The sequence below is a fragment of the Carcharodon carcharias genome, chromosome 1, assembly GCF_017639515.1.
Source record: "Carcharodon carcharias isolate sCarCar2 chromosome 1, sCarCar2.pri, whole genome shotgun sequence".
NCBI classification, from domain to species: Eukaryota; Metazoa; Chordata; class Chondrichthyes; order Lamniformes; family Lamnidae; genus Carcharodon; species Carcharodon carcharias.
Genome location: NC_054467.1, coordinates 92,797,689 through 92,821,164, shown reverse-complemented (window position 1 = coordinate 92,821,164; position 23,476 = coordinate 92,797,689). Strand labels below are relative to the sequence as shown.

The following is a 23,476-nucleotide window of genomic DNA, read 5'->3' as shown; positions in this document are numbered from 1 at the left end:
CCCATAACACTTAAGAAGCTTGAAACCATCCAAGACAAAGCAGCCCGCTTGATCGGCACCCCATCCACAAACATTCACTCCCTCCACCAACACACAGTGGCAGCAGTGTGCACTGCAGGAACTAACTAACCCTCTTTAGATAGCACCTTCCAAACCCATGACCACTACCATCTAGAAGGACAAGGGCAGCAGATAGATGGGAATACCACCACCTGGACATTCCCCTCCAAGCCACTCACCAAACTGACTTGGAAATATATCACCGTTCCTTCACTGCCGCTAGGTCAAAATCCTGGAACTCCCTCCCTAACAGCACTGTGGATGTACCTGTGCTACATGGTCTGCAGTGGTTCGAGCAGGCAGCTCACCAGCACCTTTTCAAGGGCAATTAGGAATGGGCAATAAATGTTGACCTAGCCTGCAATGCCCACATTCTATGACGAATAATAAAAGGTGTAATTGCTATTTCAACTTAGCTTACCCAGCATGAAGGTGAAAGATGAGAAGAAATACAGACAAACTAAAGAAATAGAAATTATTCATCTAAAATTCTGATAGCACAGAATGGTACAAAGACACTGGTAAGGGGCTATTGTTGTTGATATACAGGTTTAATGTTTCCTTTCAGTCAACTGTAAATCCAATATTTGCCACCAAATCCTTCCTCATTTTCCAAATTTGGATATCATATAATAATCCTCTTTGCCCAAAGGAGATAAAATTGAAATCAAACTGCCATCTTTGTGGAAAGGATTTGAGACTTGTATATGATAGAGCAGAGTCTAGGGAGCACTTTCTGCCTTGGTGTATCTACAGAAGTAGGTCCCTTTCTATAAGATGTTATGATTTAATCTATTTAGCTATTTAATTTTCAGAAACATGTATTCAATAAGACTCTTACAACATAAATCATTATAAAAGAAATAATTTACATTTATATCACGCTTTGCAAAATCTCAGGCCATCCCAAAGTACTTTATAGCCACTGAAATACTTTTGAATTGTAGCAATGTAGGAAAAAATGGAAATGGATAGTTTTAGTGAGAGGGAAAAAAATCTGTCAGATGGAGTATAATGTGGGAAAATGTGAAGTTGTTCACTTTGGCAGGAAGAATAAAAAAGCAGTGTATTACTTAAACAAGAATGACTGCAGCATTCTGAGGTGCAGAGGGATCTATGTGTTCTGACACATGAATCACAAAAAGTTAATATGCAGGTACAGCAAGTAATTAAGAAGGCTAATGGAATACTATCCTTTATTATGAGAGGAATTGAACATAAAAGTAAGGATGTTATGCTTCAGTTATACAGGGCATTGGTGAGACCACATCTCGAATACTATGTGCAGTTTTGGTCTCCTTATTTAAGAAAGGATGTAAGCGCATTGGAGGCAGTTCAGAGGAGTTTTGCTGGATTGATATCTGGAATGAGTGGGCTGTCTTATAAGGATAGGTTGGACAGCTGGGTTTGTTCTATTGGAGGTTAGAAGCCATGAGTTGAAGTATATAAGGTCCTGAATGCTCTTGACAAGGTGGATATGAAAACGATGTTTCCTCTTGTGGGTGAGTCCAGACCTAGGGGGCACTGTTTTAAAATTAGGTGTTGCCCTTTTAGACAGAGATGAGGAGAATTTTTTTCTCTCAGAGGGTTGAGCAACTTTGGAACTCTGCCTCAGAAGGCAGTACAAGAGGGGTCACTGAATATTTTTCAGGCAGAGGTAGATAGATTCTTGTTAGGCAAGGGAATCAAAAGCTATTGGGGTAGTTGGGAATGTGGAATTTGAAACACAAAGAGATCAGCTATGACCTTATTGATTGGTGGAACAGGCTCAAGGGGCCGAATGGCTTACTTATGCTTCTATTTTGTATGTTCGTATGTGACAGCTAATTTGACCACAACAAAGTCCCACAAACAACAATACAATAATGACCAGGCAATCTGTTTTAGCAATGTTAACTGAGGGACAAATATTGGCCAAGTCATCAGGGAGAACTCACCTGCTCTTCTTCAAAACTGTGCCATGGGATCTTTTATGTCTACTTAGGAGGATAGGCAGGAAATTGGTTTAATGTCACCAAAAAAGTACTCCCTCTGATTGGGTCTGCAGCATCAGGAGTCCCTCTTAGCACAGCAGGCACGGAAGTAGCCAGTTAGGAGGTCACCTCCTGAAAGGTTGTGCCTGTGGGCGCACTGTCGACATGAGCAGGCTCAAAATCCCCATATGTGCCTGATGTCAGTGTTCCAATGCCAACAAAAAATCCAACCCTTTGCTGCATTTAGTATGAATTACACTCCTCATGAACTCAGCATGCAGATGCTGTTGGAGTTCTTAATAAACTACTTTTGCTAAAGTACAGGGAAATTGACTGAATCTTTAAGGAACACAGACTTTTTCAGTAGAAATACGATGAAAGTTCAGTTTGCAAGTTGTTAAATTCACTCACAGGCCATTAAACCTATTAGTTCTTCTTTAAGTGCATTTAACCCATGACCTGTATCTGTTACTCCTCCTGCCACCCGCCCCCCCCCCTTCCCCCCTTTGTATTGGTTGGTTCAATCAAGAGAGTTGTTTACCTTCCCTTTTCTGTTCTCGATCTCCCCATGAAACATTAATCAGTCTTCTCTTTTCAACTGCTGATGGACTTACTTTGTATTGCCAATATTTTTTTTAATTACTGACTAGCTTCACGTTGGTTTTATGACTAGTCCAATGGGAGAATTTTCCAGAGTTCCTTGGTCATTATGGTTGCCACTTTTGATGAACACCAGCTTCACAAGGGTCTCATGACAGGTTGAAAAATGTTGAAATCTGCAGCTGGACTCTCCACCCATATTAAGCCTAGAAATGGAGCTTGTTGTGGCAGGGGGCCAGTATGCAAGGTGGGTATTGCATGTGAAAAGTAAAAGATGTATGACCATTTACTTTCAAGTAGCCTTATGGGGACAAAGATAGAGGCTGTATCAAGTTTTTATAAACACTACTTTAAAACTAGAATTTTACAAGGTTAATGAAGGCTTAATTAAACAACACATTGGCTGCCAAAAGAAAAAATGCAAATCAAATCAATACAGAATCTGTGGCTGAGGAGCTAAGGACTGCACCAATCAAAACTTCTGTTTGATAGCAGTTGAGGTGGATGGACCTTTGCATGAGACAGGTTTGACAACGTTGCTCTGTTTGGCACTTCAGGGCACCCCTCCTGCAACCCTGCACCCCACCACCCACCCCCCACCTCCCCCATCCAGAGGATTGCATTTAAACCTGGATGGCAGAAGGTACAGTTTGTAAAGCACTGCATATTACATGAAAGTCTGGGAACAGGCAGCAAAGAAAATAGCAAACATTAAGATAGCTGCCACCCATTAGTACAATTTTCCAGGTATTTTTGTCCAAGGATGCATGCCACAAAGTGTTGCTAGGTAGCCTGTTGCTTTGTTACTGCTGTTTTCCCTCTTCCTCTTCTTCCCAGTGTACTTTGGGAAATGCAGCAATTGGGCAGAAGCATGTATGATTCCTGGTCAGTAGCAAAGGAGATAACCTATAGGCTATGCCATATGACATATCAGCCATTTGTTCCATACATCTGTGGGCAGATGTATGATAGTGACTGATAGTGCAGAATGATACCCATAGAAAGGAAGGAGGAAAAGTGTGTCAAGAATCTTGCCTGCCACTGACTGTACTATTCATGTGGTTTCCAGAACAGAAGAGGAACTAGGTCCAAGGCATGTAGTTATTTTCTAGGTGGGGAGCTGCCACCACCCCAGCTCAGGACTCTTCAACTAGAGGAACATCCCAAAATGCTTTAAACCCACTTAAAATGTGAAACCTCTCCCAACCCAAGAAACTTTGGTGATAACAGTGGCACAGGTCTAGAGAAGGTTCATCTTGGCACTTAAACTGAGATGTGCCACCTCATGGATGTTTGGATCCATATGGTTATTTTTTTAAAATCAAATTGTTCCTTTCTATCCCATGAAATTGGGACTTTAACCAACTGCCCTATAATGCCCTTTTGTACCAGATGAAAATATCACTGATCATGAGTACTAACCAAATATTGGGAATGTAAGTGGAGCTGCTAGTGGCTCTAATCATGCTAAATACAGACATAATTAGGCTCCCCCTCAGAATGAGTTTGAATGAATAACATGAGCATAAAGCTCATAAGGAGATCACTGTATGATAAATTTACACTGGGGTCCAGTCAAAATGAGGTGGTTACTCAACTTTCCAGTCCCCACGCACACAGACATGCTAGGTAGAAAATTGCTAGATAAAATGTGTGGTTTAATTTGATACATATCACAGAGTTGATAGGGATTTTCCATGAATGTGATCATGAAATTTGATCTCTGCAGTCTTAAGAAGAATATGAAAAGATTTCTCAGGATAAAAGCTGTTAATAGTGATCCGACTTTGTTGGAACTTGTAAAAGCTAATGAAAGGCATGAATCTTGTAAATGTTGGCGTTTACAAGGATTTGGGTGTACACTACAAGGAACACAGAAAGTTAGCATGCAGGTACAACAAGCAGTTGGGAGACAAATGGCATCTTAACTTTTATTGCAAGGGATTGGAGTACAAGAGTGAGGATTCTATACTGCTTTGGTGAGACCACACCTCGACTACTGTGCACAGTTTTAGTCTCCATGTCTAAGGAAGGATATATTTATCTTGCAGGCAGTATAGCAAAGGTTCATGAGATGGTTCCTGGGGTGAGAGAGTGTCTATGATGAGATGTTGAGTAAATTGGACATATATTCTCTGGAGTTTATAATGATGAGAGGTGATCCCATTAGAATATACATGACTCTGAAGGGGCTTGAAAGGGTAGACACTGAGAGGTTGTTTCCCTTGGCTGAGAAATCTAGAACACAGTCTCAGGATAATGGGTCGATCATTTAAGACTGAGATGAGGAGAAATTTCTTCATCCATAGGGTTGTGAATCTTTGGAATTCTATACGCTAGAAGGTTGTGAATGCTTCATTGTGGAATATATTTAAGGCTCAGAGAGACAGATTTTTGGTCTCTCAAAGGATATGGAGGTGAGAAAGTGGAATTGAGGCTGAAGATCAGCCATGATCATACTGAATGACAGAGCAGGCTCAATAGGCTGTATAGTCTATTTTTGCTCATATTTCTTGGGTTATGTTCTTATGTCCTATTCCATAGTTAATTTCTCTTTCCCATTGCAGAACAGAAAGATACAACAAAGTCACTGATGAAATTCTGACAAAATATTGGCTTGAATTTTACCTTTGGAAAGCGGGCGCGATCGGCGGGCCCTGGAGCGCCTGGGAAACAGACCGCTGAGCCCAATCAGCCTCCGGCTGCGATTTCACGCTGGCTGGCCAATTAACAGCCAGCCAGTATGAAACACATGCTGAAAAGCTCAGTGCTGCCGGGTGGGGGAGGGAAGAGGGTGGGCGATGACGTCACTGCGGGTGCGGGTGAGCACTGCGAGAAAGCCCCTTGAAAGCAGACAGCTGCCTCAGGGAGCTGCAGACCTTCAAATGATGAAATAAAGGTGTAAAAGATGTCCATGCACTACATTCAAGCACCTGAAAATATGCCTCATAAAAATGCTGTCCACGTGTTTATTTTTATTTTATTTCATAATGGAGATTTCTTCCCGTCCTTGTATGAGATTTGATGAAAAATTTAAAGGCCACCTAGCTGATTCGCCCATCCACCAACGGTAAAGTTGGACAGGCCATGAAAAATCTGAGACAATTGCGCCGTTAATGGCTTTGTTGCCTGTTTAATTATCGGCTGGCATGCAAGTGAAATATCACACGAGCGTGCGATGACATCAGGTGCTCGCCTGACATCATCGCGCACGATTTTACCCCTGATCGGGTCCGGTGTGCACCACCCGCAGGACATAAAATTTTGCCTAATAATTCTGTTTCCCTCTTTACTGTTGCTGCCAGGCCTGCTGCATATTTCCAGCATTATGAACATACGAGCATGAGAATTTGGAGCAGGAGTAGAGGCCATTGGGTTCCTCGAGCCTTCTTTGCCATTTGATAAGATCGTGGCAGATCTGATTGTGGCCTCAACTCCACTTTCCTGTCTAACCCCCTATAACCTTTGATTCCCTTGTCAATCAAGAATCTACCTAACTCAGCCTGAAAAATATTCATTAACCCTGCCTCCACTGTTTTCTGCGGATGAGAATTCCAAAGACTGACAGCAATCAAAAAAAAAATTCTCCTCATCTCATTATTATCGGCAGGACAGGCCCAGCCGAGATGGTGGCACAGTGGTATACAGTCGGGAGGGAGTTGCCCTGGGAGACCTCAACATCTACTCTGGAACCCATGAAGTCTCATGGCATCAGGTCAAACATGGGCAAGGAAACCTCCTGCTGATTACCACATACCGCCCTCTCTCAGCTGATGCATCAGTACTCCTCCACATTAAACACCACTTGGAGGAAGCATTGAGGGTGGCAAGGGCATAGAATGTACTCTGGGTGGGGGACCTCAATGTCCATCACCCAGAGTAGCTCGGTAGCGCCACTACTGACTAAGTTGGCCGAGTCCCAAATGAAACAGCTCCTAGAGCGGGTCTGCAGCAGGTGATGAGGGAACCAACAAGAGGGAAAAACGTACTAGATCTTATCCTCACCAATCTGTCTGCTGCAGATGCATTTGTCCATGACAGTATCGGTAGGAAGGACCGCCACACAGTCATTGTGGACATAAAGTCCCGCCTTCACGTTGAGGATACCCTCCATCGTTGTGGACATGAAGTCCCACCTTCACATTGAGGAAACCCTCCATCGTTGTGGACATGAAGTCCCACCTTCACACTGAGGATACCCTCCGTCGTGTCATGGCACTACCACCGTGCTAAACGGGATAGATTTCAAACAGATCTAGCAACTCAAGGCTGGGCATCCATGAGGCACTGTGGGCCATCAGCAGCAACAAAATCGTACTTGAACACAATCTGTAACTTCATGGCCTGGCATTTCCCGTACCCTACCATTACCATCAAACCAGGGGATTAACCCTGGTTCAGTGAAGAGTGCAGGAGCAACACCAGGCATACCTAAAAATGAGGTGTCAACCTGGTGAAGCTATAACGCAGGACTATTTGCATGCCAAACAGCATAAGCAGCAAGTGATAGAAAGGGCTAAGCAATCCCACAACCAATGAATCAGATCAAAGCTCTGCAGTCCTGCCACATTCAGTCGTGAATGGTGGTGGGCAATTAAACAACTCACTGGAGGGGGAGGTTCCACAAATATCCCATCCTCAATGATGGAGGAGCCCAGCACATCAGTGCAAAAGATAAGGCATTTACTACAACCTTCAGCCAGAAGTCCCGAGTGGATGATCCATCTCAGCCTCCTCCGTAGGTCCCCAGCATCACAGAGGCCTGTCATCAGCTAATTTGATTCACTCCACGTGATATCAAGAAATGGCTGAAGGCATTGGATACTGCAAAGGCTATGTGCTCTGACAACATTCCGGTAATAGTACTGAAGACTTGTGCCCCAGAACCTGCTGTGCCCCAACCAAGCTATTGCAGTACAGCTACAACACCGGCATCTACCTGGCTATGTAGAAAATTGCCCGGGTATGTCCTGTCCACAAAAAGCAGTACAAATCCACCCAGACAATTACCGCCCCATCAGCCTACTCTTGATCATCAGCAAAATGATAGAAGGGGTCATCAACAGTGCTATCAAGCAGCACTTGCTTATAAATAACCTGCTCACTGAAGCTCAGTTTGGGTTCCACCAGGGCCACTCGGCTCCTGACCTCAATGCGGCCTTGGTTCAAGCATGGACAAAACAGCTGAACTCCCGAGGTTAAGTGAGAGTGACTGACCTTGACATCAAGGCAGCATTTGACTGAGAGGAGTCCTAGCAAAACTGAAGTCAATGGGAATCGGGGGAAAACTTTCCGCTGGTTGGAATCATACCTAGCACAAAGGAAGATGGTTGTGGTTGTTGAAGGTCAGTCATCTCAGCTCCAGGATATCACTGCAGGAGTTCCTCAGAGTAGTGTTCTCGGCCCAACCATCATTGACCTTCCTTCTACCATAAGGTCAGAAGTGGGAATGTTCATTGATAATAGCACAATGTTCAACACCATTCATGACTCCTCAGGTACTGAAGCAGTCCACATCCAAATGCAGCAAGACCTAGGCAATATCCAGGCTTGGGCTGACAAGTGGAAAGTAACATTCATGCCACACAAGTGCCAGGCAATGACCATCTCCAAAAAGAGAGAATCCATCCATCGCCCCATGATGTTCAATGGCATTACCATCACTGAATCCCCCACAACAACATCTTGGGGGTTACCATTGACCAAAGACTGAACTGGAATAGCCATAAAAATACTGTGGCTACAAGAGCAGGTCAGAGGCAAGGAATCTTGCACTGAATAACTCACCTCCTGACTCCCCAATGTCTGTCCACCATCTACAAGGCACAAGTCAGGAGTGTGATGGAATACTCCTCACTTGCCTGGATGAGTGCAGCTCCCACAACACTCAAGAAGCTTGACACCATCAGAACAAAGCAGCCCACTTGATTGGCACCACATTCACAAACGTTCAATCCCCCCACCAGCAACACACAGTAGCAGCAGTGTGTACGATCTACAAGATGCATTGCAGGAATTCACCAAGGCTCCTTCAACAGCACCTTCTAAACCCAAGACCATTACCATCTAGAAGGACAAGGGCAGCAGATAGATGGGAACACCACCACCTGGAAATTTCCCTCCAAGTCACTCCCCATCCTGACCTGGAAATATATCGCCATTCCTTCACTGTCACTGGGTCAAAATCTTGGAACTCCCTTCCTAACAGCATTGTGGGTGTTCCTACACCACATGGACTGCAGCGGTTCAAGAAGGCAGCTCACCACCACCTTTTCAAGGGCAGCTAGGGATGAGCAATAAATGCTGGCCCAGCCAGCAAAGCCCACATCCCATGAATGAGTTAAAAAAACAACTTTTGATCCCCTTGCCTAACAAGAATCTATCTATTTCTGCCTTGAAAATATTCAATGACCCTGCCTTCACTGCCTTCTGAGGCAGAGAATTCCAAAGTCATACAACCTTCTGAGAGAAAAAAATTCTCCTCATCTCTGTCCTAAAGGACCAATGCCTAATTTTGAACAGTGTCCACTAGACCTGGACTCACCCAGATGAGGAAACATCCTTTCCACGTCAACCTTGTCATGGCCATTCAGGATCTTGTATACTTCAATCAAATCACCCCTCGCTCTTCTAAACTCCAGTGGAAACAAACCCATTCTATCCAACCTCTCCTCATAAGGTGACCCGCTCTTGCCAGGTATCAATCTAGTAAACCTCCTCTGAACTGCCTCCAACACATTTACATCCTTCCTTAAATAAGGAGACCAAAACAACACACAGCATTTGAGATATGGTCTCACCAATGCCCTGTATAACTGAAGCATAACATCCTTACTTTTACGTTCAATTCCTCTTGTAATAAAGGCTAGCATTCCATTAGCCTTCTTAATTACTTGCTGTATCAGCATACTAACTTTTTTTGACTTATGCACTAGAACACCTAGATCCCTCTGCACCTCAGAATGCTGCAGTTTTTCTCTGTTTAAGTAATACTCTGCATTTTTATTCATATACCAGGACATCAAGAACTCTCTGTACTGCAGAATTATGCAATCGGTCTCCATTTAAATAGCTTACTCCTTTTCTATTCTTCCTGCCAAAGTGAACAAGTTCTCACATTCTACTTCACCTGCCAATTTTTTGCCCACTCACTTAACACACCTAAAACTCTTTGCAGATTCTTTATGTCTTCCTCACAATTTACTTTCCTACCTATCAGCAAATATAGCAATCATACATTGGGTCCCTTCATCCAAGTCATTAATATAGATTGTAAATAGTTGAGACCTGAGCACTGATTCCAGTGGCACCCCATTAGTTACAGTTTTCCAACCTAAAAATGACCCATTTAATTCCTACTCTGCTTCCTGTTAGCTAACCAATCCTCCACTCATGATAATACATTACCGCTACACCATGAACTCTTATTTTCTGTAGTAATCTTTTGGAAATCCAAGTATACCACATCTACAGGTTCCCCTTTATTCACATAATTTGTTACTTTCTCAAAGAATTTTAATTAATTAGTGATATGTGATTTTTTTTGATAAAACAACATTGACTGTCTGATTACATTAATATTTTCTAAGTGTCCTACTATAACATCCTTAATAATAGATTCTAGTATTTTCTCTATAGCAGATGTTAGGGTAACTAGCCTGTAGTCACCTGCTTTCTGTCTCCCTCCTTTCTTGAATAGAGGGGTTACCTTTACTGTTTTCTAATCTGGTACGAATTTCCAGAATCTCAGAAATTTTGGAAAATAAAATCAATGCATCTAATATCTTCATGGCCAATTCCTTTAGTGTGTTACTATAATACAAAGTGGCACATTGGATCCAAAATTGGTTGAGAGGCAGGAAGCAGAGGGTGATGGTGCAAGAATGTTTCTGTGACTAGAAGTCTGTTTCCAGTGGGGTTACGCAGGGCTTGGTGCTGGGGCCCTTGCTGTTTGTGGTGTACGTAAATGATTAGGACTTAAATGTAAGGCGTCTGATCAAGAATTTTGTGGATTACAGGAAAATTGGTAGGGTGGTAAATAGTGAGGAGGATAGCCGTAAACTGCAGGAGGATATCAATGGACTGGTCAGGTGGGCAGAGCAGTGGCAAATGGAATTCAACCCGGAAAAGTGGGAGGTAATGCACTTGATGAGGGCTAACAAGGCAAGGGATTAGACTATGACTGGTAGAACCCTTGAAAGTACTGAAGATCAGATGTACATATCCATAGATCCCTGAAGGTAGCAGGGCAAGTAGATAAAGTGGCTGAGAAGACATATGGATATTTGCTTTTATTAGCTGAGGCATAGAATACCAGAGCAGGGAAGTTATACTGGGGCTATATAAAATGCTAGTTAGGCCACAACTGGAGTACTGCTTGCAGCTCTGGTCACCACATTATAGGAAGGATGTGGTTACACTGGAGAGGGTGCAGAGGAGATTTACCAGGATGCTGCGTGGTCTGGAGGGTCTGAGCTATGAGGAAAGATTGGAGATGCTGGGATTGTTTTCCTTGAAGCAACGATGGTTAAGAGGAGACCTAACAGAGGTGTATAAGATGATGGGGGGCATAGATAGAGTGGATAGGAAGATACTTTTTCCATTAGTAGAGGGGTCTTTAACCAGGGGGCATGGATTTAAGGTAATAGGTAGAAGGATAAGAGGGGAGTTGAGGAGAAAGGTTTTCACCCAGAGGGTGGTCAGAGTCGGGAACTCACTGCCTGAAAGGGTGGTTGAATCAGAAACTCTCATAACAGTTAAGAAGTATTTAGATATTTACTTGCACTGCCATAGCCTCCAGGGCTATGGGCTAAGTGCTGGAAAATTAGATTAGTGTAGTCAGATCTTTGTTGACCAGTGTGGGCAAGATGGGCTGAATGGCCTCCTTCTGTGCTGTAGATGTCTTAAGAGTCTCTCTCTTTTAGAACCTCATCATCCGTGCCTCAGATACAATGGTGAATAATCTTCCTTCTACCAATAGCACTGGCGGCACAAATCATTCAGAGAGTCCAACTTAACTGGAGGCTCAGCTTTCCTCACATTTGGTTTTTCTGAAAATTATGCACAATTATCCACCCACAGTGTGGCCATCTGAAGTGCCATTCAATGCTCGAAAGATATTTGCCCTAATTCGTATCTTAATGATTCTTTCTAATGAGTTTGGAGGTATCATTATCTTACCCAGCAGACAAGAGATGCTTATAATGCTAACACTTTCACAAGTTTCTAACTTAATGAACAGACTTAACAGCTAACACGCTAAACCTCTTTTTTTCTCTTTAAATGGCTGTTGTAGTTACAGTTTTCCAGTTTTTGTGCTGGCAAATAGTTGTTGCTAAAAAGCCCATCAACACCCCCACAAACCTTTGCTGTCCAACTTGACCCATTTTCTCAAAGCATGCTGGTGAAAGGTATTGGATTTCTTTAATCTCACCCACTCCTAATGCAGTACTGTAGTCCCTTTCCAACTCACATCCTTTTCTCCCCAATACCTGAACACTGTCCTTCTGCAGTACTGGAAGGAAACCTCCACACTGTTGTGGGCAAATGATGCAAATCTTGAAGAAAGTGGTCTGATATGAAGGTATGATATAGTTGACTGTGATTTGCTAGATCCGGAGCTGTTTTCTGTCATATCCATTCAATCACTGAGTCTCCTTCAATCTGAAATCTGCATGTGAAATGATCATGTCCAGATTTAATCTTTAATTCTGTGCATCCCTTCACTGGATGTGAGAGGATGCTCATCACCTACCCCTGTCCCTTCCAGAAAGTGGAAAATAATGCCATAACAGGTTAAAGTTTTCTGGTTATATTTACTTATGAATTGAAAAAAATTAAGAAGGCAGGGAAGTACAGCATGGCAATAAAAAGAGGAACGTCCCCCAAAGATCTAAAATACCTTTTCCTTGAACGTGGGAGTGAAAATTAGGTGGGAGTGAAAATTGTCTTCGGCAGTAAACAGGGCACATAGTGAATTAGCAGCCGGTGTTACACTACGCCTGACTTCCTTTTTCATTGAAGTCAGTGAAGAAGAAAATTATGTACAGCGTAAAACTGACTGCTGAGGGGCGAGCCTGTCATGGTGAAGATCAATGTCACCCCCAATGTTTCTTCAAATGTGATAAGTGCAGGGATTTTTGGGTGAAACACCTTGTCAGACTTTTGGTAGACCTTCAAGAAGAGATGCTGTAGATAGATAATAGGAATTGCAGTTCACCCAGAGTTCAGATATCTTGGCAAACATGAAGCCATGATTTATACCATGGAATGTCTTTTCTGTTACTACCATTCCCTCAGCATAAACAAACAGATAGACTGAGAGTCTACTGGATCTTACACCTTATAAGGTGATCTATTGGTGTGTGGATTCTCATCACTTTCTCTCTAGATTTGCCTTAATGGCTCAATAATGAAAGAGATTAGAACAGTCAGTCAATCCAGTGACAGCATTGTTATAAGCTGTTCCAATCATGAAGGAAATTTTGGCTTCATTAATTTCTGAACAAAATCACTTAAAATAACAAGAAAATACATTTATGAATCATTGACCTGACATTGACAGGAAATGCATGTTGTTGGCACCCACGGGTAACCAGCAGGCTTTCTCTCCTAATATAAAGGGCAGCAGCAATTAAGCTGCTGCTAGGGTTTCTGCCCTATTCAGGATTGCAGTCTGTCCCCAAGAGTCCAAGCACAGGGCTGGCAGCTCAGGACCCTCAGCAGCACAACCAGGAGCAGTGGCCCTTGCTGAGGTAGGCTTAACTGGCAGCCTCCTCATGTGGTGGGAATCAATCCACCATCAGCAAAATGCTGACGGCCTGGTAAAATCACCCTTAGTAAGGCCTTCACATATTTAAATTGGCTGCCCACCTCCTTGGGGTGGTCAATAGTCCGACCCCGCCATTGGTAAAATTTCCCTACAGTGGGACGTGGTCAGGAAGTCATTCCGCATGGCTTCCTGTGATTCTACCGGCCACCCCCTGCCTCCATTCCCACCTCCTGTAAGCTGGTAAAATTCTGCCCAATTGTTTCCAATTGACTGCATGCAGTGGGTTACATCCAACACTGCCATAAAGCAATGAAAGTCATAGATGGCTGAAGCCATTTTCAAATCAAATTACTCCAAATGTCTGATATCATATAAAATAAAACATAGCAATTTTCACGTTAGTCACAATGAGGCCTAAATCTATGCTTCAGAGAATACTGGGATTATACATTGTTGAGTTCAGCCTAAGGAAGGAGATGGACATGAGGCCTACAATGCAGAACTTATTTTTGTGGAAGCCTTACAAAAGCTTCATCCTGCAAGTACTGTATTAAGGTGGAGGAATTCCTTTCTCACCGTGGGTGGAATTGCCTCCACTTTACAGATTGTCAGGCATCGAGACCATTTGCGGACCCCGACCTCGCTCATGTTAGAGGTGCACCCCGTGGTGTTGGCCAATTAATGATGATGTGTGGGATACAGATGTAGGAGGCCCAATGGAGCACCCGCAGTACTGGACGGGCAGCAGCCCAACTGGGAGATCTGGGCACTGCTGAGGCAGATAGTAAGTGCGAGGGCATCTCAAAGTGGAAGCACTGTTAAAAGGTTTTAGTTTGATGAATAAAAATGATAGACCACAGCTGCTATGGCCGTCAGTGTAGAGGGGTTAACCCTCTACAAGAAGCTTCTGACCCTCGAATCTCCTGCTATGAGGCCAGCTCTGGTGCATTGCTGGGTTCCTGATGCAGTACAGGACCCACAAGCCCTCTGCATGATTGTTTTGCTGTAAATAATTTAGGGTTAATTGGTCTTTTACATACCTTAATTGGCTGCCTCCATGGGCAGTGGACCAGACACACATTGGTCCGAATTTCCAAATCCCCTGCCTAGAAAACTGAGTCCTGGGGGATGGGGAAGCTGTGGACAGTCTATCACAGGATATAATGGCTAGAATTTTTCGCTCATCGGGCGAGCATGTGCTGACCCAAACGAGTGTAAAATGACGCACGATGACCTCAGGTGAGTGTCCTGATGTCATCGTGCACTCGCGCGATACTTCAGTTGGCTGGCATGCGCGGGATTCAGCAGTGTGCCTGCTGACAATTGAAAGGCCTATTAAGGCCATTAAAGTAATAATTAAGCTCAATTTTTTGCTGCCTGTCCAACCTTACGGTTGACGGGCAGGCGAAAAGTCCAAGCGGCCTTTGGATTTTTTAGGAAACCTCATCTATGGGCGGGATGAAGTTTCCAACAGCAATAAAAATGAAATAAAAACGTTTAAATTTCATTCATAACATGTCTCTGCTCTTGTGACAGAGTCACGTGAGGGGGCATGTTTTTTAACATTTTAAAATTCTTTATTTTTATTTTTTTAAATCTTCCGCTCCCTGAGTCAGCTCTGTGCCTCAGGGACCTTTTCCTGCATGCATGTGCAAAGTGCCCAGCTTGCCCTCCTCCCCCCACCCCCACTCCCAACCCCCACACAGGCAGCGTTTCACTCTGGGTGGGCCTTAATTGGCCCGTCAGCGTGAAATCACGGTCTCAGCCCGATCACAGGTGACAGTCGGCTTCATGATCGCTCCTGCTTGCTCCCGCTGAGCCCGCCCAACGAGGGTAAAGTTCTGCCTAACGTCTTCTCTCTCTTGCTCTCTTTCTCGCTCACTGATATTTGGCACTCTGCCATTTTGATGCTTTTGTCTCCAGCTAAAATTTGTATTGTCAGACCTGTGTGCTCTTTTTTAATAGTTATAGTTCTTCTTATGCCTTAGTGTTTGCCTTATTCTCTCCCTTTAATTCCCATGTTTGCAGTATTGCTGTGCCAAAAATACTGGCCTTGTTAATCAGGCTTGATTAAGAAATCAGAACTAAAAAAAATTTGAAAAAGAAATAAAACACTACCATTGAGAACTGGTGACTAAATGAGGTAGATTTTCAACTGCACTGTCTTGGGAAATATATGTTCCTCAAGCTGTAAGAAGAGGAAACAGAGCTATGACATCAGGTTTCCTCTTTCTTGGTGTCCTGCTGGAATTCCCTCAGGCTTTCCCAGTGATATCAGTGGACCTGTTTCTGTCGTAGATGCAGGCCAAGCATTCTCATTTTAATGGGGTGTGAGAGGAAGTTCTCAGTCCTCTGCCCCCTTTTGTTCTGACTATAACCATTGGCTCCTGCAGCGAAGGGAATCTGGTATAAAGGTCTTCAAGATTCCCATAGAATAAGAAGTAATCGAGAGATTGTTGTGAGTCCCTGCGTATATAGGAAGCCTCTGTTTCCTGGGAGTGTGCTGGCCTGGCCTGACCTGGCTGCGACAGGAAAATCACAACTTTCTCTTTGATTACAGAACCAACCATGCTGCAGCTTCTGTGAACTGTTTTGGGATTTAAAATACCCTGATCAAGATACAATAATTAAAGGGCTTAGCGGTTTCTGTAGCGTTTCTGAGGGAAGTCGGGAGAACCTCTGCAGAAATTCATCTCCTTAATGTAATCTCCATCACTTGTCGTGGATATGAGCCAGGAAGAACAGGTCAGTTTTAAAGAAAACTGTGTAGGGAAGGGAATCCAGAAATACCCTGTACCAAATGGCTGTGCCAAGTAAGCGTGTCATTAGCTGTTTCCTTTCAACCTGTTACAACTGAACTGTTGTCTATGCAAGTCAACAAGACAACCTAACATCCATTTCTGCGATGGACATACAAGAGCAAGTGGCCCTGATATTCCTTTATTTGTTTTCTAATATTTCCACACATTTCTTCCTGTATCTCCTTTCCACTGTTTGATTATCTGTAATAAACCTACTATAGAGTTATACTTCCCTTCTTTTTCCTAATGTCAACCAAATGGATTCAGTTTTGCAGCATCCTTTATATAGCCCTGGGGGAAAATTTCTACAGGGCTCTGTCAATAACTTGCCATAACTATGAAAGACAATCAGCAGAAAGCCTGTTTTAAGAAGTCAGCACCATGGGGTTACCATCTGTTGAAGTTACAGTTGGAGGTCAGGAGTCACATTCATAAAAAGCACTTTTTAAGGGATAGGGAAGTATTTCCATTTTTTGTTCGACCAACAGTTCTTCTTAAAGAGGGGATTCCAGTTGAAATTTCTAATTACAGCACAGCTTTCAGCAGGGGCAAAAAAATGGAACTTGTTTGGTCCCGTTTCTTGATTGTGAAATGGACAAAAAAGGTGCAATTACATAAGGCCATACTGAGTCTGTGGGGCAGCTGAAATCCATTCAATGCCATATTATTGGTGGTGATATTCAGGCATCCCTGGCAGCGACCTCTTAATCTTTGTACATGCTAATTGTTATGGACATGAGGGAGACAGGCACCAGCTGAAATAGGTACCTATTTCCTCCTACCACCTGTCTGTAAGCAGACGGTGTTTTGAATTTCCTTTTCAAAATATGTTGTGGCATGTTTTCCCAATCCCTCAGTTTTTGTGACCCAATTTACTAATCATCCACAGCAAACTCCAGTTCAGATTAATTCAGAAGGTTGGTTTATTTTCACAATGAAAACCCAGGGAAGGACTGATTCAGCTGGTGCTGATACCGCAAGATGAAGTAGGTACGCAGAGGCTGAGTTAGTTCTATATGCGATGGTAGGTAATCTTCCAGCAGACACAGGCTTGATGAGCAGGCTGCTATTCAGCCTGGAGGGAGTTGCTTCTTGGTGCCTCACCAGTTGGATGTTAAAACAGCATGCTGACTCTTTCTCAGTTCTCAAAAACATACAGAGATTGCAAAATGGTCACTTGAGTCATGTCATCTTCCTTCTCCTTAATGACCTCAAAAGGGATGTTTATCCAGTGTATGGAACAGGCTTTGATTTCAGGACTGATTATGTCCCAGTTATTAGTTGTTGAAAGAGGTACCAACCATATTGAGGGTCTGGTGTTGGGAAGCTACTGTCTAGGCAGCCTCATTGACTCTGCTAGCAAGTGAAATTAACAGAAGCAAATTAAGTCTCTTTGGTTCCCATTTGAAATGGGCCTGGTCAGTCCCATGTGTGATATATGGATCTGGGTTCGAATCCCACCATGGCAGATGGTGAAATTTGAATTCAATAAAAAAAATGTGGAATTAAAAGCCTAATGATGACCATGAAACCATTGTCAATTCTTGTAAAAATCCATCTGGTTCACCACTGTCTTTTAGGGAAGGAAATTTGCTGTCCTTACCTGCTCTGGCCTACATGTGACTCCAGGCCCTCAGCAATGTTGTTGACTCTTAAATGCCACCTGAAATGGCCTTGCAAGCCACTCAGTTGCATCAAACTGCTAAAAAGTCTGAAAGGAATGGAACCAGTCGGACCACCTGGCATTGAGCTAGGCACCGGAAACGATAATGGCAAACTCAGGCCTGCCGCCCCTGCAAAGTCCCCCTTCCTAACATCTGGGGACTTGTGCTAAAATTGAGAGAACTGTAATCAGCAGGAGGTTTCCTTGCCCATGTTTGACCTGATGCCATGAGACTTCATGGGGTCTGGAGTCAATGCTGAGGAGTCCTAGTGCATCTCCTTCCCTACTGTATACCATTGTGCCACCACCTCTTCTGGGTCTGTATTGCTGGTGGGACAGGACGTACCCAGAGATGGTAATGGTGCTGTCTGCGACATTGTCCGAAAGGTATGAATCCGTGGGCATGACTATGTCAGGCTATTGCTTGACTAGTCTGTGGGACAGCTCTCCCAATGTTAGCACAAGCCCCCAGATGTTAGTAAGGACGACTTTGCAGGTTGACAGGCTGAGTTTGCCCTTGTTGTTTCCGGTGCCTGAGTCGATGCCAAGTGGTCCATCCAGTTTCATTCCTTTAAGGCTTTGTAGCAGTTTGATACTACTGAGTGGCTTCCTAGGCCATTTCAGAGGGAATTTAAGAGTTGACCACAGAAAGATCTGCAGTCACATGTAGGCCAGACCAGGTAAGGACAGCAAATTTCCTTCCTGCCCCTAAAGCAAATTAGTGAACCAGATGGATTTTTACAACAATTAGGCAATTGTTTACTGATTATCATTAGACTTGTAATTCCTGATTTTTATTGAATTCGAATTCCACCGGCTGTCATGGTCAGATTCAAACTCGGGTCCCCAGACAATTACCCTGGGTCTGTAGTTCAGTGTCTAGTCTAGTAACTAATCTAGTGACAACACTGGTACACCATCACCTCTCCCCCATGCACCACCCACCCCCCACCTCCAATAATTATTTAATCACAATGATGGGAACTATTTATAAAAAATGACAATGAATTGTGACAAATATCACAAAGTTTCCAGCCTTGTGAAGGATGGAGAAAAATTCTGATCCTTACAAGGCATACAGAAATCCCAACATAAGGCTGAGAGGCAGATTTATCAGATACCGGGCTAATATTTCTTTGCACCTCAACTGGTACAATATTGAAATGGTATGAAAATATACTTTTGAGGGTCTTGTGCTCAGTACCTAACTTTAACTTGGGTAACTGCATCCAAATTTAACTAGAAAGTATACACTTTTTTGTAAAAATGTATAGAATAAATGGCCTGTTAATAATTAGAATAGCTTTTTCAGGCAGCAAACATTTTTAAAATATCCTGCATAAATGCTTACAGTTGAATCATTTGTCGAACACCTCATCACAATTACTTATAAGGTCAAAGTTTTGATGAGAATGATTTTGGCAAAGCAGTTTTCTAGTTTGGGGCATTATGAAGTGTTATGTGTCACTTTTGTCATGGTGATGTGTGTGTAAATGTGTGTAAATGAGACAATGATGTGTTTTAATGTGTTTAACACTGCATTTATAAGCAAATAAAAATTACCAACCAAATACATTCCGATGAAGATGGTGATATTTACATTCTTTCTTTTACTTTTCTCCCAGTTTTATAAATTGAAAGTTGTTTTGAAGAGTACTAAACCCTGCTGTGCACTCATGAAGTTCTTGTTTTACAATAATATAACCCAGACATCTGGCTTAATTGATCTCTCACCCTGCAGGATTTTTTAAATTTTGCAACTGCACAAAGGATTCACTAGGTGTCAGACTTTCGGAACTGTTCTTCGTTTCTCACTTTCTCGACTGTGTAGTTTGGTCATTATTTCCAATTTTTTTTCATTACTAGTTAGGTTATTAAACAAATTTCTTATAAAAGAAGACAAGGATGCCTTATTCATCACACTGGCATTGAATAATAAGAGTTCATGACTACATCTATAGGCTACAAAATTAAAATAAGATATTTGTTAATGTTTCCTCCTGATTTAACAGTAATTCAAGCATAAAAGATAGCTTAAAGATGAAAATGCTAGAATTTCAAGTTCTTTATTAACAAATTGTAAAGCATAAAGCATCTCACTATACTTTATCTCATACAAAAGCAACAGAGTAAAACATGTACAACAGCACCAATAATCATGCTGGGTTAAAATCAAGTAAATTTTCATTTTTATGATTGTATCTTTCAAATAATGGACAAGCATACAGTACAGCAAACCATATGTTTTACATGACTGGTACTGTTCAAGCCTTGCAAGAACAGGAATTTTCAAAAAAAATTATAAAATAATATAGTAAAATATTATTTATCAATAATATAGCACTTCAAATCTTAAATGCAATCCAATAGAAACAGCCATTTAGTGCATTATTTTCTGACCATCTGTGATGCATTATCTTATAGGGTAGATTGAGTTTTGCACAGTATTCTGCTGCCACTTGCGAACGGAAAGTTTACTCTTAAGTAAAAGTTTAAATATAGACTAATGAACATAAATACTACTCCCACCCTCTTGAATGCAAGAATTTTCCCCTGAAGTTGAATTATGTGCTGTCAATTAATGTCCGGTAATGCTTTTCATGCTACTTAACTGGTGTGGTTTAATCAAAAGCAGATCCCTGTGTAAGATTCAATATTCATTCACCTACAGCAAAAAATAAAAGAACAACCCACAGACTATAATCTCTTCTACAATCAGATGTAGCAGGAAGTTCCTTTAGGATTATAGCTGATAATACTATTTTCATCTCACAGTTAACTTTTAGGAGTAATCTACTTTCATTGTTTCAGTGCAAGAGAATTCTTTCTGAGATGAAGTAAGATAATTTTACCATGGTCACTATCAGACTTTCATGATCAGTTGCCTTATCGGAAGAATTTTGAAATATATGATTTCGTGTTCACTACCAGGATTCAGGATCAGATCATCATTGAATGCTGAAAAGTAGCTCACAGTTGCACTTTGAAAGCCTTTGTTAGAAAAAAAACTTCCAAAAGAATAATACATAATTTATTTTCATTCTGTGAATCCCATAGATTTTAAGAAGAGCAAATGATAAATGTACACAGTTTTAAAATTATTAACTAATTCCAGCAACTATATTGAAGGCAATCCAGGATGTTATTTTGAAATATTCTGCCTTTGGTGAACATGGTGTGCATCTCAATTAAATTGTTCTGCTTACCTTTGAGACCTGTAAAGGCTGCTTGTGCTCTTTGCCACCTTGCAGTCTGAATCCCCAGGGTGCTCCACCACCGATTGTGACACACACATAATCCCCAATGCCCATGGAGGTGAATTTGTATAGAGCTTCCTCTCTGTGGAACTGGTGAAGTTCTAAGATGGAGTGTGGGTCAGACTGAAACTGCTTTCTAGTTAGGAGATACAACTCAGTTTGTCTGAGAAAGGCAGTCACTCAACACAGTTAGCAACCACTTACAGCACCACAGTACAATGTACGTCAGAGGCAGCAGCTCAGCCCCATCCAAACAAAGTTATCCAGAGAGCTGAGCACACAAGAGACACACTGCAAAATGACTAGTGACTAGCTCAAGATAAACAAGAAGAAATGTAAGAGGAAAAAACAGACAGCAGTTACTATTTCCAAACTGAAAGCGGCTGCTATTCCAAAACAGAGGGCAGGCAGCCCTGCCTATTCTAAAAGAAACTCCTCCCACCTCATGAAAACACTAAAAGCAGTTCAACTGTGAAAGTATCCAGAAAGTAACACAGCAAACTGATACTAGGGAAATTCAGAAATCTTAATAATCAGCACAACAGAACATATGAAGACTGCACAGGGAGAAATACAAGCTGAATACTCTTCTGCAAGGAGTTGTAATCTGCAGCAATTTGAAAACCATGGTTAGCTACAAAAATATATTGAGAGGTATTGGTTGGGACTACTATTGTTTGGAGAATTCTTCCCTTACGTGGTATGTCAGATTAGTCAAATCTAGATGAATTTCAACCTTTTTATGAATGTCAAATCAAACCCCCGATAGGTTTGTGTTTATTGTGTTATCACGTACTGGCGTAAGCCACTAAGAATTCTGATTTCTGCTGAGCTGGTTGATCTTAGCAGCAACAAAAACATTACAACTGACCTCAGGCCCTCTAGGCTAGAGAACAGAAAAATTAGCTAAATTAGCCTGCAGCTAATCCCTAATTCAGTGATCCCTGCTGGAAAATAGGCATGCCAGTCATTGTGTAAGAACAACAGCCCAGATGTGATGCCCTCTCAGTTAAATAGCCTGATAACTCTCACAGTCTAGGCTTATATATGAAGAATGACCAATTGCTTGAGGTATCTGATGGCAGGTGGCACCTGTGAAAATGTATGCTGGTACAGGCAACACCTTCATGTAAGGAGAAAGGGAGAAAAGGAAGAAGATCAAATCAATTGAAGAGCTGCCTGATGATGATAAAGCACTTGCAGAAGAATCCTAGAGCTCAGTGGCTTCTAAGCAAAATACTGAAACATTAACTTTGTATTGTTACAAAAAACCCACTCAAAATCAGTACAAAACAACTCGTGTGTATGAAAACTGGGAGCATTATTTTGAGTTAGAAAAGATGAAACAAAGAAAAGCAAGAATTTACAAGCCTGATTTCTGCAAAGTCAGTACAAAATGGATAAGTGAAGTTATCTGGCATTCATTTTGTCCAGGGACATTCACTTGCCAAACTGACTCATTTCCTAAACACAAAAATGGATCAGACAATCAAGTTAGCACTAAACATGGACAGCAAATCTGCAGTGATTGAATGCTAGGTATGGAAAATAGTTCAGAGTGTGTCAATGCTGGAGGACTGTAAAATTATTTGTAAATTGTGAGAATGCCGAATAGAAGGAGAATGAAAGGTGAAAATATAATTTTTTTTCATGTGATTAACTTCCCAAGAATGATGGCCTGGATAACTCTTCATTAAACCTTGAGATAGAGAAAGACCAATGGCCATAGTTCCCACGGACTGGACTGAACATGTTTTTCCAGTCAGTTACAGAGATTGTTACAGGAAGGAGGAAAGAAGTGGAAAAGATCATTTAGATCACCGACCGCTACATTCCCCATATCAAAACAGAGGGGAAATTTTTTAATAGCTGAAATAAGGCAAGGATCCCTAAATTATAAAGGGCACAAAATAAAGGCCTTTAAGGATAACACCATGAATCTGTGGTGCCTGAGGGTTCTTTTTTGGAGGGAAATAAAAAGCTCAGTGAATTAAATACTGCATATCCTTTATTTTACCTTACAAAGCTTTAAATCAAGAAAGAACAATGAAACCTAACAGATCACAATTTTTTGATATTTTACAATGTGCAATGGGCAGTAGGGTGGAAAGTAGATATTATTGATCAAAAGTAATAGCAAATATAGAGTTCTCAGCAGATCAAGTGGCATATTTGACTAATGCTCAGAGTTGATTTTATTTATTCATTCCTTTTCCAATTTTGTTTCATTTTTTCCTCATTTCTCTTTTTCTAAAGGCAAGTAGGACATCTGGCTTTCTGCTATCTCACCTAAATGTTTTTTATGAGTAAGCTGGGGGAGTTGAGTCGTGGTGGATTCAAGCTAAACTCTG

The 23,476-nt window shown here is 42.0% G+C and overlaps 1 protein-coding gene across 3 annotated transcripts in view; it reads right to left on the bottom strand.

Annotated features, from left to right (window-relative positions):
* The window catches only part of LOC121277037 (synaptopodin-2-like), a 155,398-nt gene extending 134,010 nt beyond the window's left edge, over positions 1–21,388 (bottom strand). For all 3 annotated transcript variants that reach the window (XM_041185955.1, XM_041185963.1, XM_041185968.1), the window contains exon 1: positions 21,075–21,388. In XM_041185955.1, coding sequence (XP_041041889.1) covers positions 21,075–21,179 — 105 coding nt within the window. In that variant the 5' untranslated portion in view covers positions 21,180–21,388. The remainder of the gene's footprint in view (positions 1–21,074) is intronic.
* Between the last annotated feature and the right edge of the window lie 2,088 nt (positions 21,389–23,476).